Source organism: Mesocricetus auratus, unplaced genomic scaffold, assembly GCF_017639785.1.
Source record: "Mesocricetus auratus isolate SY011 unplaced genomic scaffold, BCM_Maur_2.0 Super-Scaffold_100011, whole genome shotgun sequence".
NCBI classification, from domain to species: domain Eukaryota; kingdom Metazoa; phylum Chordata; class Mammalia; order Rodentia; family Cricetidae; genus Mesocricetus; species Mesocricetus auratus.
In genome coordinates, this window is record NW_024429195.1 from 81755774 (window position 1) to 81772124 (window position 16351).

Here is a 16351-nt window from a genome sequence, read left to right on the forward strand (position 1 = left end):
TAGAATCTTGCTCTTGGAAAAGTAGACAGTAGGGAAATATTCAGTTCAGTCTCAGATTGATTTGTCTGTATATTGTAACCATTGTATGTGTATTCTTTGTCAATAAGGTATTACCAATTTGTCCCATTAGGCATCCAAGCACAGAGAGTCTCCTAAGGACCTTCTTCAATAACAGCTCCCATGGAAGAACCGCATAACTGGCACCAGAATTCTTGGGTGGCTCTGGGAAGAATAATATGTATTCATTCATGCTATCAACTGTCTAATTCTTAATATCTTTTCATTGTTATACGTTAGTATGTTCCCACAATGATTTTGTCAAAGCACATTGGATTTATTGTTTGTTAGTAAAATGAAAAATATAAGAAAAACTCAAGGCTAGAATATGTAAGGATTTAACTTACTCTGAAAGGGAAAGAAACCACACTAAAATATATTAACAGAATTGTTTCTTTACCAAGAAAACTTCTAGAATTCATTCTAATTATATCCTTGGACCTTTTTCTGAATTACATTTGACATTTTTGTCATCAAATTGAAAACTGGAGAAAACATTAAGAATACTTAACTTCCCCACTCAGCTTTGAAAGAGTTAATATTTCCACATACACTCTAGTTTTCTATACACTCTTTTCTTGTCTTCAAGGACTTTTCATGTACTGTTGAACAAATATTTCCTTAGAAAATTTTATGCACATTCCCCATCACAAGAACCATATTTTCCCCTCCCAACAGTTTATTGAACAGAAAAGGACTGTGTTAAACCTTCTGAAAAGCAATTTCTTTCATCACTGTAATTTGTTATATGAATTAAAAGTAGATTACTACTTTTCAATATGTTGACATCAATTACAAGGAGATACTTATTTTGTCTTCTTGATAAATAGCAAAATGGTTATTAAAAATGAAGGGGAAGACTGGAGGGCTCTTCATGAGACTTGAACATTGGTTTGAACATTTTAAAAGACGTTTTAAGTATTAAAGCTTTTCACTTTCCTTTCTTTTTTCTTTTTATTTATTTATTTAAATTTTTAATTTAAATTAGAAATAAGGGTGCTTCAGGTGTCAATTCCAAGTCCCTCTCCATTTCCCCCTCCTCCTCCCATGCCTTCCCACAACCCCCCCAATATCCCTTCATTTCCCCATGGAGGGTGTCCATAGTCTGTCATTTCATCCAGGGCAGGGCCTAGACCCTCCCCCAAGAGTTCAGTGTGAGAGTGCATCTCTCATTGTTGGATGGAAGTCCAAAGTCAATTTGTATATCCGAGATAAATACTGATCTACTACCCAAGGCTCAATAGATTTCCTAGGCCTCCTCATTGACACCCACATTCAGGGGGTCTTGATAAGTCCCATGCTGGATACCCAGGCATCAGCCTGGGATTCAAGAGCTAACCCTTGTCAGGTAAGCTCTTTCTGGGGGTTAAACCAGCCCAGTATTAATCCCTTTGTTCATCAGTCCTCCCTCTCTATCACTGGATTTCTTGAGTTCAGCTCAGTGCTTAGCCGTGGGAGTCTGCCTCTTCTTCCATTAGCCACTGAATGAAGGTTCTGTTTCCCAGACTCTCTGGCCATAGGATTGTAGGCTGGCACTCCCAAGAGCTATGTCTAAAATCCATATATGAGAGAGTACATGCCATGTTTCTCTTTTTGTGACTAGGTTACCTCGCTCAGGATGGTTTCTTCTAGTGCCATCCATTTGCCTGCAAATTCTGCTGAATAGTACTCCATTGTGTAAATGTACCACATTTTCTCTATCCACTCTTTGGTTGAGGGACATCTAGGTTGCTTCGAAGTTCTGGCTATTACAAATAATGCTGCTATGAACATAGTGGAACAGACATTCTTGTTGTATGAATGGGCATCTTTTGGATATATGCCTAAGAGTAGAGTTGCTGGGTCTTGTGGTAGGTTTATTCCCATTTTTCTGAGGAATCTCCATACTGATTTCCAAAGTGGCTGAACAAGTTGGCACTCCCACCAGCAATGGAGGAGTGTCCCCCTTTCACCACATCCTCTGCAGTATAAATTTTCTTCAGTGTTTTTGATTTTAGCCATTCTGACAGGAGTGAGATGGTATCTCAGAGTTGTTTTGATTTGCATTTCCTGGATGGCTAAGGATGTTGAGCACTTTCTCAAGTGCCTCTCAGCCATTTTAGACTCCTCTATTGAAAATTCTCTATTGTTCTGCAGCCCACTTTTTAGTTGGATTCTTTGGTGTTTTGGAGACTTGCTTCTTGAGTTCTTTGTAAATTTTGTAGATCAACCCTCTGTCAGATGTGGGGTTAGTGAATATTTTTTCACATACTATGGGCTACCTTTTTGTCTTGCTGACTGTGTCCTTTTCCTTACAGAAGCTTCTCAGTTTCAGGAGGTCCCATTTATTAATTGTTGATCTCACTGTCTGTGCTACTGGTGTTAAGTTCAGGAATCTGTCTCCTGTACCAATTCGTTCAAGGGTACCACTCACTTTCTCTTCTAAGAGGTTCAATGTGTCTGGATTTATGTTGAGGAACTTGATCCCTTTGTACTTAAGTTTTGTGCATGGTGATAGACGTGGATGGATCCACATTCTTCTACATGCCAGCATCCAGTTATGCCAGCACCATTTGTTGAAGATGCTTTCTTTTTTTCCATTGTATATTTTTAGCTTCTTTGTCAAAGATCAGATGTTCATACGTGTGTGGGGTAATATCAGGGTTTTCAATTCCATTCCATTGATCTACCTGTCTATTTTTGTGCCAAGACCAAGCTGTTTTCAGGACTATAGCTCTATAATAGAGCTTGAAGTCAGGGATGGTGATACCTCTGGACATTGCCTTGTTATACAGGGTTGTATTGGATATCCTGGGTCTTTTGTTTTTACATAAAAAATTGCTTATTGTTTTTTCAAGGTCTGTGAAGAATTGTGCTGGAATTTTAATGGGGATTGCATTGAATCTGTAGATTGCTTTTGGCAGGATTGCCATTTTTACTACATTGATCCTACCTATCCAAGAGCAAGGGAGATTTTTTCCATTTTCTTAGGGCTTCTTTAATTTCTTTCTTTAAAGATTCAAAGTTCTTGCGATACAGGTCTTTCACTTGTTTGACTAGCATTACCCCAAGGTATTTTATGTTGTGTGTGGCAATTGTAAAGGTTGATATTTCTCTGATTTCTTTCTCAGCCATTTTTTCATCTGTATATAGTAGGGCTACTGATTTTCTTGAGTTGATCTTGTAACCTGCCACTTTGCTGAAGGTGTTAATCAGCTGTAAGAGTTCCCTGCTGGAATTCTTTGGGTCATTTATGTAAACTATCATATCATCTGCAAATAGTAAAAGGTTGACCTCTTCTTTTCCAATTTGTATCCCCTTGATCTCCTTTTGTTGTCGTATGGCTCTGGCTAGAACTTCAAGTACAATATTGAAAAGGTATGGAGAGAGTGGACAGCTTTTTCTTGTTCCTGATTTTAGAGGAATTACATTGAGTTTCTGTCCATTTAGTTTGATGTTGGCTGTTGGTTTGCTGTATATAGCTTTTATTATGTTTAGGTATGTTCCTGTTATCCCAGATCTCTCCAAGACCTTTATCATGAAGGGGTGTTGGATTTTGCCAAAGGGTTTTTCAGCATCTAGTGAGATGATCATGTGATTTTTGTTTCTCAGCTTGTTTATATGATGGATGTTGAACCATCCCTGCATCCCTGAGATGAAACCTACTTGATCGTGGTGAACAATTGTTTTGATGTATTCTTGGAAGTTCACTTCCTTAGTTGTGTCTTTGTGTGGCTTGGGTATCAATGTTATTGAAGCCTTGTAGAAAGAGTTTGTCAAAGACCCTTCTGCTTCTACTGCATGGAATACTTTGAGAAGAATTGGTATAAACTGTTCTTTGAATTTCTGGTAGAAGTCTGCACTGAGGCCAACAGTACCTGGGCTTTTTTTTGCCAACTTCCATATTTTAAAAATGATTTGACTTCTAAATTTAAATATAAGGACAGGTAAAGATGATATTCAATGCTATAAGGAAAACAATATATTTATTTACCAGAGAGAGAGAGAGTCGCACAAGCTAGGAGTTAGAAGCGTGGCTGGCTTCCAAGAGAAAAAAGGCAGGCCCCTTTTCCTTTCACTTCCTTTTAAATCTACCCGTGTTAATTTACATGTCCCCGCCCTCATGGGCGGATAGCTTTGTGGGGTTCACTCCTACAATTCCCCTTTTAGTCTAAATAGAAGGTTTAAGTTTGTTACAAACTCAAACATATACAATATATATACATAGAGGGTGATAATTAAGTTATAATCTACTTATCCTAAGCTAAACATATCCATTCCACCTAAATTCTAAACTTATCTGAAAGGGATGCCTAAGTCTGACACCTCCTTCCAATCCCAACCCTAAAATAATTGCAAATTAACAGTAACAGGTGCAAACTATCCTCTAATATCAAAAGTAGGGAGAAGGGACATGGAATTCTCAAATTTACTTCCTGCTGAAGTGGGACGATGACAATCATGCAGACTATGGGAAGAAATTGTTAGTGTAACAAGAGTCTTAAGTAGGTCAATTAGTCTCTGTTTGGCAGGAGAGGCTTGACTGAAGTTCGGGATTAGAGTTCTAATTTTGATTGAAGCTCTTGTCTGTATCAGTTCCTTGGTCTGGAGATGTGTCGAGTGATGTAGTTCCAAGCTGGTTCCAGGATGGTGCCTGTCAGGTGGGGTCGATTGATGTGGGGCAGTTTAGATGTATCCAGTCGAATCAGGCGGAGTCGGGAAAGTGAATCCATATTCTCTTTCTGAAGCAGTTGAAGATCGCTGTCAAGAAATCCCTTTTTCTCTGGAAAACTGAAATATTAATGTTAGCATGGAAATTTTTAATTTTTATGTGCATGAATACTGGGAAAGCCGACCCTAAGGAAGAAAATACAAATGAAGGAGATTAGAGTTTCAGAAAAGAATCAAGTATACACAGATGACAGTCCCTATTTTTGTTTTTTTTCTGTCTTATATCAATGGCTCTTTGATATAATACAGAAAGTCTGAATTGCATTTTAACAATATGCTTGCGTTTAAAGCAGGAGAGCCAATCCAACTCTAAAGCCAGCGTTAATTAGATGAATTGGGGCTCAGGCATATTAAGGAGCGAAGGAAATAGAAATTACAATAGCAAAATAGAGAGATTTAGACATTGATAACACGTTGTATTATTGCATGTTTGGTGTTCCTCTGGGTAGCTATCCTGTCTTCTTTAGGTATCCATATACCTAGAATTTTTTCCCTGTTCAGAACTAATTTTTCCTGTAAAGACACAAACAGAACACTTCTCTTTCCTTTGATGAGGTCTCCTTATACATAGCAGACCTTGTAGATGAGCCATCACCTTTCATCCTCCTGATCTGTTCTGATTGAATCTTAATTAATTTAGATGGGACCCAAAGCTTTTCTTCTCCTATGGAAACAGAAGCAAAACCCCTTCCCCAACGTAACACATATCCTGGTTTCCAGACTGAGGTCATAACATCCTTAAAATACAGTGGTTGGTTTAGTTCAGAAGTTTTCTCTGTAGTCCAGTGTCTTTCTGCTGCAGTTTGTCCTTTTTCATCAGCATTAAGAAAATTCAACATTAGTAAAGCATTATGTAACCTGTGTTTGGGGGTCTTTGTTGCCCCTGGCTGTTTATGAAGCATCTCTTTTTAGGTTCGGTTAGATCTTTCAATCACTGCTTGTCCCGTGGGATTTTAAGGTATACCAGTTACATGTTTATATTATAATATTGGAAAAATTGTTCCAATTTACTGGAGACATATGCTGGAGCATTGTCAGTTTTTATTGTTTTTGTTTTAGTTATACCCATAACAGCCATCACCTCTAAAAGGTGTGTAATAACAGAATCAGCTTTTTCGGAGCTGAGGGCAGTAGCCCATTGGAAGCCTGAGAACGTGTCTATGGTATGGTGTACATATTTCAAACTGCCAAATTCTGGGAAGTGAAATACATCCATTTGCAAAAGTTCATTTCTGTGAATACCTTTAGGATTACAACCTGCTGGTAATGGAGCTTGATTGTAGAATGAGCAAGTAGGCAATTTCTTACTATTTCTTTGGCTTGTTGCCAGGTGATTGTAAAATCCTTCTTTAAACCTTTGCTGTCAACATGGTGTTTCTTATGAAATTCTGCAGCTTCCAACACATTACCTATATAAATGATCAATTTCATCATTGCCTTGTGCCAGAGGACCTGGCAGACCTGTATGGGATCTGATGTGTGTTATATATATAGGATGAGTCCTGTTTCTGATGGTTTCCTGTAATTGTAAAAACAATGAGGTTAATTCTGTACTATCAGGAGCAAATTCTGCGGTCTCAATGTGCAAGGCAACTCTCTCTGCATACTGAGAATCCATGACTATATTGAGAGGCTCTGTAAAATCCTTAAGTACCATGAGAATGGCATATAATTCTGCCTTTTGTACAGAGTTGTAAGAGCATTGAACTACTTTACTTGTATTTCCTGATTTATACCCTGCCTTACCTGATTTGTTTGCATCTTTGTAGAAGGTATGAACTCCAGAAATAGGTGTTTGTCTCACGATACGTGGAAGAATCCAAATTGTTTTCTTTATGAATTTGATTCTCTCTGTTTTGGGATAGTTATTACTATCCCAAAAAGTCACTGTAAGCTATTTGCCAATACTCATTATCCTTCCATAAGGAGGAAATTTCATCATTTGTTAAAGGTACAATAATTTCAGCTGGGTCTTTCTCAGTCAGTTGACGAAGCCTTAACTTACCTTTTAATATCAAATCAGAGATCTTTTCTATATATGTTTTCAATTTTTAGTCTGCTTATGTGGCAGAAATACCCATTCTAGTATGATGTCTTCCCTCTGCATTAATATTCCTGAGGGGTATTCTCTAGATGGTAAAATAACCAGAATACAGTCCAGATTTGGATCCATACGGTCCACATGTGCTTCTAATATTCTCTTTTCTACCCATTCTAATTCTTTTTCAGCCTCAGCTGATAGTACTCGTGGGCTGTTTAGATCTTTATCTCTTTTTAAAGCCATTTTCAGGTGTTTTAAATCATGCCCTTCTACACTGATAATTGTCTGTAATTGAAAGATTTGTCCTAATAGTTTTTGAAGATCATTAAGGGTCTGGTTACGATCTCTTCTGATCTGTACTTTCTGCGGTCTAATTTTCTGAGCGTCTATTTTATAGCCTAAATAATTAATAGAATCTCCTCTTTGTATTTTTTCTGGAGCAATTTGTAATCCTCAGCGAGGCAAAGTTTCCTTTACTGCTTCAAACATCTTTTCTAAAGTATCCTTATTTGAATCAGACAGTAATATGTCATCCATATAATGATATATTAACGAATGTGGAATTTTTTGTGAATTATTTCTAGAGGTTTATGCACAAAATATTGACACAAAGTTGGGCTATTTAACATACCTTAAGGCAGTACTTTCCATTGGAATCTGTACCGATTGGGAATTATTATAGGTAGGTACTGTGAAGGCGAACTTTTCTCTGTCGTTTTCTTGTAATGGTATGGTGAAGAAGCAATCTTTTAAGTCTGTAACTCTAATTGGCCAATCCTTAGGTATTAGAGAAGGTAATGGGTCCCAGGTTGTAGAGATCCCATAGACTGAATTACCTTGTTGATGGCTCTAAGATCAGTAACCATTCTCCACTTACCAGACTTCTTCTTGACAACAAAAACAGTTGAATTCCATGCACTAGTTGATTCCTCAATTTGTCTAGCATCTAGCTGTTCCTGAACTAACTTCTCCAAAGCCTCTAACTTCTAAGATGGCATAGGCCATTGACCTACCCAGACAGGTTCATCTGTTAGCCATTTTAAGGGCAGAGCTTTCGGTTGCTCTGTAGGTTTGACATTAGCATCCTGTTTTTGTACAGCCTGTATGTTTGGCATCTGCTTTCTGTAATGCCTTACAACATTTCTTCTACCATCTAGAGTTTGTGTATGATTCATATTTGATACAGGAGGAACGTTAATTTGGGTATTCCATTGCTGTAATAAATCACAACCTCAAAGATTCATAGCAATATCTGCATCATATGGTCTCAAACTTCCTCTCTGCCCTTCTGGTCAAATATATTCTATCCATCTGACACTTTGTTTCACATGAGGTAAGGTCCCGATTCCAAGAAATTGAACATTTGCATCTTTAGAGGGCCAACCTACCAGCCAGTTTTTTTGAGTTATCATTGTTACATCTCCTCAAGTGTCTAAAACCCCATAAAATAATTTATTATTCATTTTTACAGCTAATTTGGGTCTACGATCTTGTACAGAAGTTTGCCAGAATATAGGTTTTTTTTCCTCCAGTATCAACTAGCTCATCCTCAATAACTAATCTGTTATCCACAGTGCCATTAGTCTTTACGATAGGCTGTGGATTTTCTAATTGTTCTGAGAGAGGCTGTCCTCCACTGTTACTGGGAAAGTTCGAATCACCTTTGATCTTGGGGCCTCTACAGGAAGGCCTCTGGTCGCGTTTCCCGGCTGCAAAGGCTTACCTTGCCTGTCTGTGGTTGACCAACATTCTTTGTTCCAATTTTTGCCTTTTCCACACCTCTTGCAGAGACCAGAAGGCTGAGGCCTTCTGTGTGAAGTATTTCTGGTAGAAGCATTATTTCTGGGAATGCTTTGCCTACAATTCCTACTCAAATGTCCTATTTTACCACAATTAAAACATCTAAGGTTTCGATGCCTTTTGAAACTTCTGAAGATTGCTTCCCCAACCCAATTTGGTATCTCCTCTTGGGTAGGCCATTTTTCATCCTGATTCCTCCTAAATCCTTTAGAAATGGCTTCTCCTATCCAGGTTCCTGCCTCTGGATTGTCATCCTCAACATTCCTCCAATGGTGCTGATCTTATCTTTAATGGCCACAGTATGTGTTTGTAATGTGGGTTTGCATTCTCATAAGCCAAAGATTCTGTAAGAAGTCGCATAATATTAGGATCAGCTATTTGTAAATCTACTGCTCTGGATAATCTTTGTAAGAATCCAGAGAATCTTTCTCTTGGACCCTGTATCACTTTTGAATATGATTCAACTTTTTCCCCTGGTTCACGAACCTTATCCAAAGCATTTAGTGCTGCTGTTTTGCATAAATCAAATGCATGCTCATCATAACCAGCTTGGACTTGCGGGTCAGAAAATTGCTTCTCCCCAATAATCTTACTTTCGGGAGCTTCAAAGTCATCCTTCAAACCTTGAAGTTCAAGGGCCTTGGCTTCCTGTTTCCACAAAGCTTTCCACTGTATTTGGGAGACTGGTCCAGCACTGCAGATATTAAATCATTCCAATGTGAGGGAGTTATCTTATTAGTAGTAGCCCATGTGTTTAGTAACTGTTTTACATAAGGGCTGTGGATCCCAAAAGACATTATCGCTTGCTTTATAACATTCATTTCTTTCATTGGGGAATTCGCTGCACTGCAGCAGAGCTTACAGTGGCTTTAGTAGCTGCTTAGCCTGTGGAAGGGAGAAGTGGGTCAGTGATTGTGCTGCAGGACGGCAAGAGAATTGGGTGGGCGGCAGGGGGGAGCGGGCAACAGACGGCCACGGGCAGAAGACGGCCGGGGTGCTGCAGCAGGGAGGGTGGACGGTTCTCAAGGCAGCCACCGGGCGGGGAGCGGGTTGGCGGCCGTTTGTAAATTAACACAGGTAGATATAAATGGAAGTGAAAGGAAAAGGACCCTCCCTTTTTTCTCTTGGAAGACAGCCACACTTCTAACTCCTAGCTTGTGCGACTCTCTCCCTGGTAAATAAATATATTGTTTTCCTTATAGCATTGAATATAATCTTTATCTGGTGTCAGAAGTGGGATCATGAATTTCCATGCAGAATGACAAAATCTTTAAAGGAATTTTAGAAACAAATGATCGGAGAAAAGAATGGGTTTTTGGTAGCAGCATTTTCTCAGGTGGGCTCTGTTTTGCTTAAGGGCGTCTTCCTGACTCAGCATAAGCAAGCAAAAAAATAAATAAAAAAATAAAAATAAAACCAGCAAGGTTCTTTTAAGAGGCTCTACTAACAATTGAAAGGTGTGTAAGCACAGCTGGAAGTGGCAGTGACCACATCTCCAAGCCGGCACCTGGAATCACGCTTACGCCTGCCATCTTGGAAAAAACGGCAGTTTAAACAGCCGTGGTTTTAACAGATAAGACATGTGGCTAGAAAAACATAAAGATTTACAGTAAAGTCAGACTTGGGTGAAGAAAAACCTTTAAAGGTTTACAGTGTGTTTAAAAATATATGTAAGATTGAGAGACAAAAAGAAAAGGCGTAGTGGTAAATAGAGAAGCCAGCTGTGGTGGCACATGCTGGTATGAATTGCTTCAGAGACAGAGGCAGAGTCAGGCAGATTTCCAAAGAGAAACCCTGTCTCAGAGAAAAATAAATCAAAGTAAAATAAATAGAATAATAATAGATAAATAAATAAGCCACGTAAAGATGGAAAATACACAGAAAATCTGGATACTGTATGCTATTGTGTTTTTCAGTTTTTTGATTGCTCAGAAAGGAACAACTGCTAAAGTACACTTGATTATAAATGCTGCTGAATTAATTCAATTTATATCTTTTGAAAATGCCTTGACCTCAAAATTTAAGTGTAAGGATATGTTACTTGGGAAAGGAGTTTTTGTTTATGTTTCTACAGAAAATGAAAAGCTGAGGATTCCTTCCAGGCTTCTGTGGTTTGATGAACCAAGACCCCTGGAAGCAGTGGGCCTGGTGTTCCAACAATTGAGACAGCTAAGATGATAGAGCTTTACAGACCACGAAAATAAGGACTTATATAGGTTTCTGAGTTTTGTCATGATCCCCATGGTATAAACAGCGCCCCCTTCCAGCATGAAGCAGTTTGGAATGAGCGACGTCCTAATTCCCATCTTGTTTATAAATCTTTGTTTTCATTTAAATGGGGTTGTTTATAATTGGCTAATGATCACAGCCAATCTCTTTTTAATGGTAAAAAGGGGAATTATGGTATGGGTATGGTTTTTCATTTATTGAGACAAATTCAAGGTCAATTTTATGATGTGTATATTTCTCCTCTTGATTAAGTATTGTGCTTATACTGATCTTTTAAAACATAATGCATAATTGAGTACAGATTATAGATAGTTACTTATAATAGTCAGAACTTATAGTTAGGTAAATTAGGTTTTGTAGATAATACAGAAATATATTTGAGATAGGTAGTCTTCAAACCTTTCAAAGACCTTCAGAAAATGGCATATAAAATGGTTTAGGGTTTTTCTTGACAATGAGAAATGTCCTGGCAGCACCAATTACATCTGAGAGGAAGATGGGCATCAAAAAAACTTGTTTTGGAGTTTGCTTTCAACATGGCAAGATTAGCCATTTGGGAAAGAAACTGCTCTTGCCTAGACTGTTTGACTGTTGCTGTATAAACTGGATATGCAGGACCCACAGGAATGTGATTGCTGAACTCAAACAGTCCTTCAGGGTTCCTGATTCATGGAAGAGTCTACGAGACTTTCTGCAGGACACAGAAAAATGACTGACAGACTGCTGATGCAGATGTACAGTTTGAAATTTCCTGCTTTGCTGAGAAGTCTTCCAGACACACTGTGGCCTATGGGCTGAAGATGGATGTCCCAACAATACAGAGGAACTTCAGGTGACTGTACAGGTAGCAAGATATCTGTCAATTCTAGTGTTTATATATTACCCTTCTGTGGTCTTTGATGGAGTTGAAGACAGATAATTACAGATTTCCTTAGTTATGATAAAAGATAAGGTACATATAGAACTTTGGACTCACAAGGATGGGATGGATGATATTTTCTTTATATTTTGCTAAAATATTGTAACTGTGTTCTTACTGTTCTCTTATATATAATTTGACTATGCTAAAGTTAAGACCTTTCTTTTTGTTTAGACAGAAAAGAGGAGATGATGGGGGAAGTCCTGTGTATTTGTCAATAAAGCACTGTTGGCCAATAGGGAAGTAAGATAGGTGGGACTAGGAATCCAGGAGGACTCTGGGTAGGAGAAACACAGGAGAAACACAGAAAGTCAAAATGTAACGCCATGGGGTAGGAAGCCTGGAAACCTCTCCGGTAAGAGAAATACTTAGATTAGCAATTGTTGGATAAATACTTAAGTCATAGCTAGCCAGTAAGAAACAAGCAAGGCCAACAGCTTCATAATTAGTATAGCCTTCTGTGTGTTCATTTGGGACTGATGCAGCTCTAGAACTAGGCTGGCGGGAAGGCTTCTCTCAAGGAAAAACTCTTCCCTTTACAGACAGGTTACTTGGGAAAAAATTTCTGCTTTTGTTTCCCCAGAAAATAAAAAGCTGTGGGTTCCTTCCAGATTAGTATGGTTTGATGAAGCAAGACCACCTGAAGCAGTGGGCTAGGTGATTCAACATCTACAACAGCTAAGATGGTACATCCTTACAGACCCCGAAAATATGGACTTATACAAGTTTCTGAGTTTTGTCATGATCTCCATGGTATGAACAGCGCCCCTTAACAGCAGGAAGTAGTTTGGAAAGAACGACACCCACATTCCCAAATATTGTTTATAAATGTTTGCATTTTTACAGGATTGGTTATTACTACAAATTTAAGGTCAATTATATGAGTCATCTCTAAAAACTTTTTACAAGGAGTGGGTATGGCTGTAGCCCCTGAGAAAAATAGCAAAAGCCTATAACATGGCCTGAGAGCCAAAGAAAACTGTATGGAAGATTCTATAGAGTAACAAACAGTTCAAAAAATTTTCAAAAAATAAAAAATGGGGAAGACATTGGGGCCTAGCCCCCACAGGGTCTCTGAGTTGTTTGTCAGCTGATAGCCACAGGTGCATCCTGTTTTCTAGTCCTGGCTTACTGCCCCCGCATTGCCCCACTGACATCAACATCTAGCACGAGGAAAACACGCTCTCTTCCACCTGGGGTTTTTCTACTATGTTGTAAGACTATATATAACACTGCTCCCTTCTACGAGAGAGAGACCTCTTAGCATTGGCAAAATAAAGACACTTCTTAGTACAAACAGCTGGAAATCTGGTCTTTTTTTCCTGATACTTACCAAGATTGCATCATTCTTTACCTTTGAGAGACAAAGTATTAGAACTCAAATATTCACTTTTAAGTAGTTGTTTAAAGTCAAATACATGGAGTATAAATGGCTTAGTGAGTGAGAAGAAATGTTTACACAGATCAGTACCCTGTTTTGAATCTCCAGTACACATTAAAAATAAAGTCAGGCAATTCTGTGCCTACCCATAACCACAGCATAATCATGGGCAGAGAAAGGATGATTCCTGGGTGTTGCTGGCTGTCAATCTGGGTCTAGCTTCAATGAGAATCCTTGATTGAAGGAAGAAAGACAAGAGTGGAAGAGCAGGGTTGTTTTATTTTACATCTTCAATTCTTTGAGAATTTAATGTGACTACTATGTTTACATCATCCTATCCCACCTTTTCCTCAGTCCAACTCGTCCCATGTCCACCCTTCAAATATGTGATGACTTCTGTGATAACTACTGTAAACAGATGAGTCCATTTAATGTTGCTTATGCCCATGTATTTTTTTGAGTGTTTGGTGCTGTTAGTTTGGCATTAGATATCGAATGACGGGGTTTACCCCTGGAGAATATTAATTCTCCCTCTCTCTGAAACCATTGATTGCCTGTAGCTCTTGGTCTAGGGTGGCATATCATAGGGGCTATCATGATGCAGGCCTATTTGGGGAACTATATTGAGATTTCACTCGCTATATCACCCCTGTTTTGTCTAGAAGAAACTATTGAAAAACCTCAATACCCCCCCCCTTTGAGAAGGTCGCCTCAGTGGAAAATTCCCCAAGGTCCTTTCCCCTAGGCAGAGAACCAGGCCTAATTAGAAAGAACATCGGGTCCAGAGTGCTAAGAAAGGAAACCGGCAGGCTGTAGAGATAAGTGTACATCTGACCTTGTGGTTTCTCCAAGGAGGATGAGTTATGTCTGCGCTTCTGACAATCCCCTATTGCTTGCCCAGATCTGCACCTGCAGTAGCTCCACTCCTTACAATACCCCTATTACTTTGCTTGCCAAAATTATGTATATAAAAAGAAAGCTTTCCTAGGGCCTGTGCACGTTCAGTTAGCCCACAGACACCTGTGTAAAAATTAAAAACCTCTTGCAGCCAACTGTCTGGTTATTGAGCTCGGGACGTCACCGGGGTATTCAGCCTGAAGCCGGCTTACTTCAGGTTTTTCACTACCTCACAGCATATGTCCTGTCCCTCTTTCCAATCCTCTACCAAAATGTCCCCTGAGTCTTAGGTATAGGAGTTGTTTTGTAAACACGTACAATTTGGTATCTCACACTTTGTCCCCTAACCTCCATATGCAAATTGAGGAATATCAGTGGTGCCTCCAAAGAGAATACATGTGAAGATTTGTATTCAGTCTTCAATTATGTAGAAAATTTTATGTTGCTTTAGGTCACTATTGTCTGCAAATGTTCTGTTACTCCTGTCTCTCCAGGTCTGTCTATGCTTTAATTTCCCTTCAAGGGAAGACCCTTCAGCATCCGTCCCATCATCCTGTTCATTAGATCTAGTCACATGCACTAAGTCCATGCACTTTTACAAACCATATTATGCATGGATGCTGCATAAGTAATAAGCAGTACCAAGAGCTGACAGTCCCTTTCTGTCCCCTTAGAAGTACCTGAACATGGTGACAATGTGTCTTCACCAAAGGACCAGAAAATACCAGTGCAGGCAATGAAGGTAAGGACCCCTTTGTTTTCTAACATGGAAAGGTAACTTTGATGATTTATGTTTCAGTGGATAGGATATCCAACTAAACATAAAAACTGAGCAGGGCATCATGGGTATTACAGAGTTAGTTTAGCAGGAGCATGTCATCTATAAAATTGTGTGTTTTTCTTAAGGGTTCTGTCCTACTTCTTTTTCCAGCCTGTTGTCTAGATGGAGTTTGAGTTGTTCCACAAACTTCTATGTGGTTGGAAGCTTCATGCAGGCAATATTTGAACATTGGGGGTATAATACATCCAAAACATGTGCATTCATGCAAACAATTAGATGGTGTCTCATAGAGAGAATTAATCTCCCAAAGCAGGTTGTTAAAGGGGTCTGCCATGTTGTGATGTAGCTTAGGGAGCCCTCAGGAAAGGCCAAGCAGAAGAGAGACTCTCTGCTCTCACTTTGAGTCACTATATTTGTGCAATGTATTAGTATTGTCACAAAATACATAGCCCTTATTTTCTGTGACATTAACATATAATGTATCAAGGCAGTTTTTATGAGTTTTTCCTATCCTGCTTTACACAGTAAACAGCTGTGCAAACGGACTGTCTATGACCCGAACCTCAAAGAGTTTTCTTTCCTTTCAATTACAGGTGGAGTGTAGAAAACTCACAGGAAGTACGTATTGTGGAATCTCTTTTTCAAGACACATGTTAGATAAGAAGTATTTAAATTCTCACTGTCTTTTCTATGATGCACCAACGTGATGTAAGTCTCGTTTGGGAGTGAAATGGAAAGTTCAAGGGGAAGAAAGCAATGCCTGAAGTAGTCATTCCGACTCTTGTGTCTGCAGTCATTGCATTCAGCTCCAATGACTTCAGCTATTTTGGCATTTTTGTGCACCAGGCAGTGTCTAAAAAGATTTTTTTCCAAAACAGTTATCCTTATTATACAATCCACTTTCCAGTAACAAATTTGTCAATTCAAAAAGTAAGATACATATTTTTAAAATTTATTTTCCATTTTACATACCAATCCCAGTTCCCTCCCCTCCATCCACTCCTCAGAGAGAGTAGGCCTTCCTTGCAGGAGTAAACAAAGTCTGGCATACCAAGTTAAGGCTGGACCAAGCCCCTCCCCACTGTATCAAGGTTGAACAAGGTGTCCCATCATAGGGATTGGTCTCCAAAAATCCAGTTGATGCCCCTGGGATAAGTTCTGGTGCCACTGCCAGCACCCCCCGCCCCACCAGATCAAGTTTTACCTACAAAAAAGTGTTCAAACCTCACCAGACAGATGTGTGATAAGTGTGTTTCCTTGTGTAGCTTTCTGAAGAATCATAGCCCAAAATGTAGAACTGTCATCAGTCTTCCTAGTTATGAAGCTCAGGAATCACTTCTTACTTCATCAAGAGCTCAAGAATCCCTATGTGAGAGTTCCAGATGCCCAGCATCTGCCCGCAGTAATCCAGCCCTAGGGAGTTGCCAGACGATATTGAGCACAACAGTGTGCACAAGGCCAGGGCAGTGCTCTTTACCTGCCTGTGAACGCTCACAAGTACAATATATGGAAAAATCCATAAGTTTGGTCAGATCA

At 39.1% G+C, this 16351-nt stretch overlaps 1 protein-coding gene across 1 annotated transcript in view; it reads left to right on the forward strand.

Moving 5' to 3' along the window:
* LOC106022727 overlaps window positions 1-15745 on the forward strand; it is a 47557-nt gene extending 31812 nt beyond the window's left edge. The window contains exons 11-12 of the mRNA XM_040755166.1: window positions 14709-14776; window positions 15409-15745. Of these exons, the coding sequence (XP_040611100.1) occupies window positions 14709-14776; window positions 15409-15522 (182 nt within the window). The 3' untranslated portion in view covers window positions 15523-15745. The remainder of the gene's footprint in view (window positions 1-14708; window positions 14777-15408) is intronic.
* The last annotated feature ends 606 nt before the right edge of the window (window positions 15746-16351 follow it).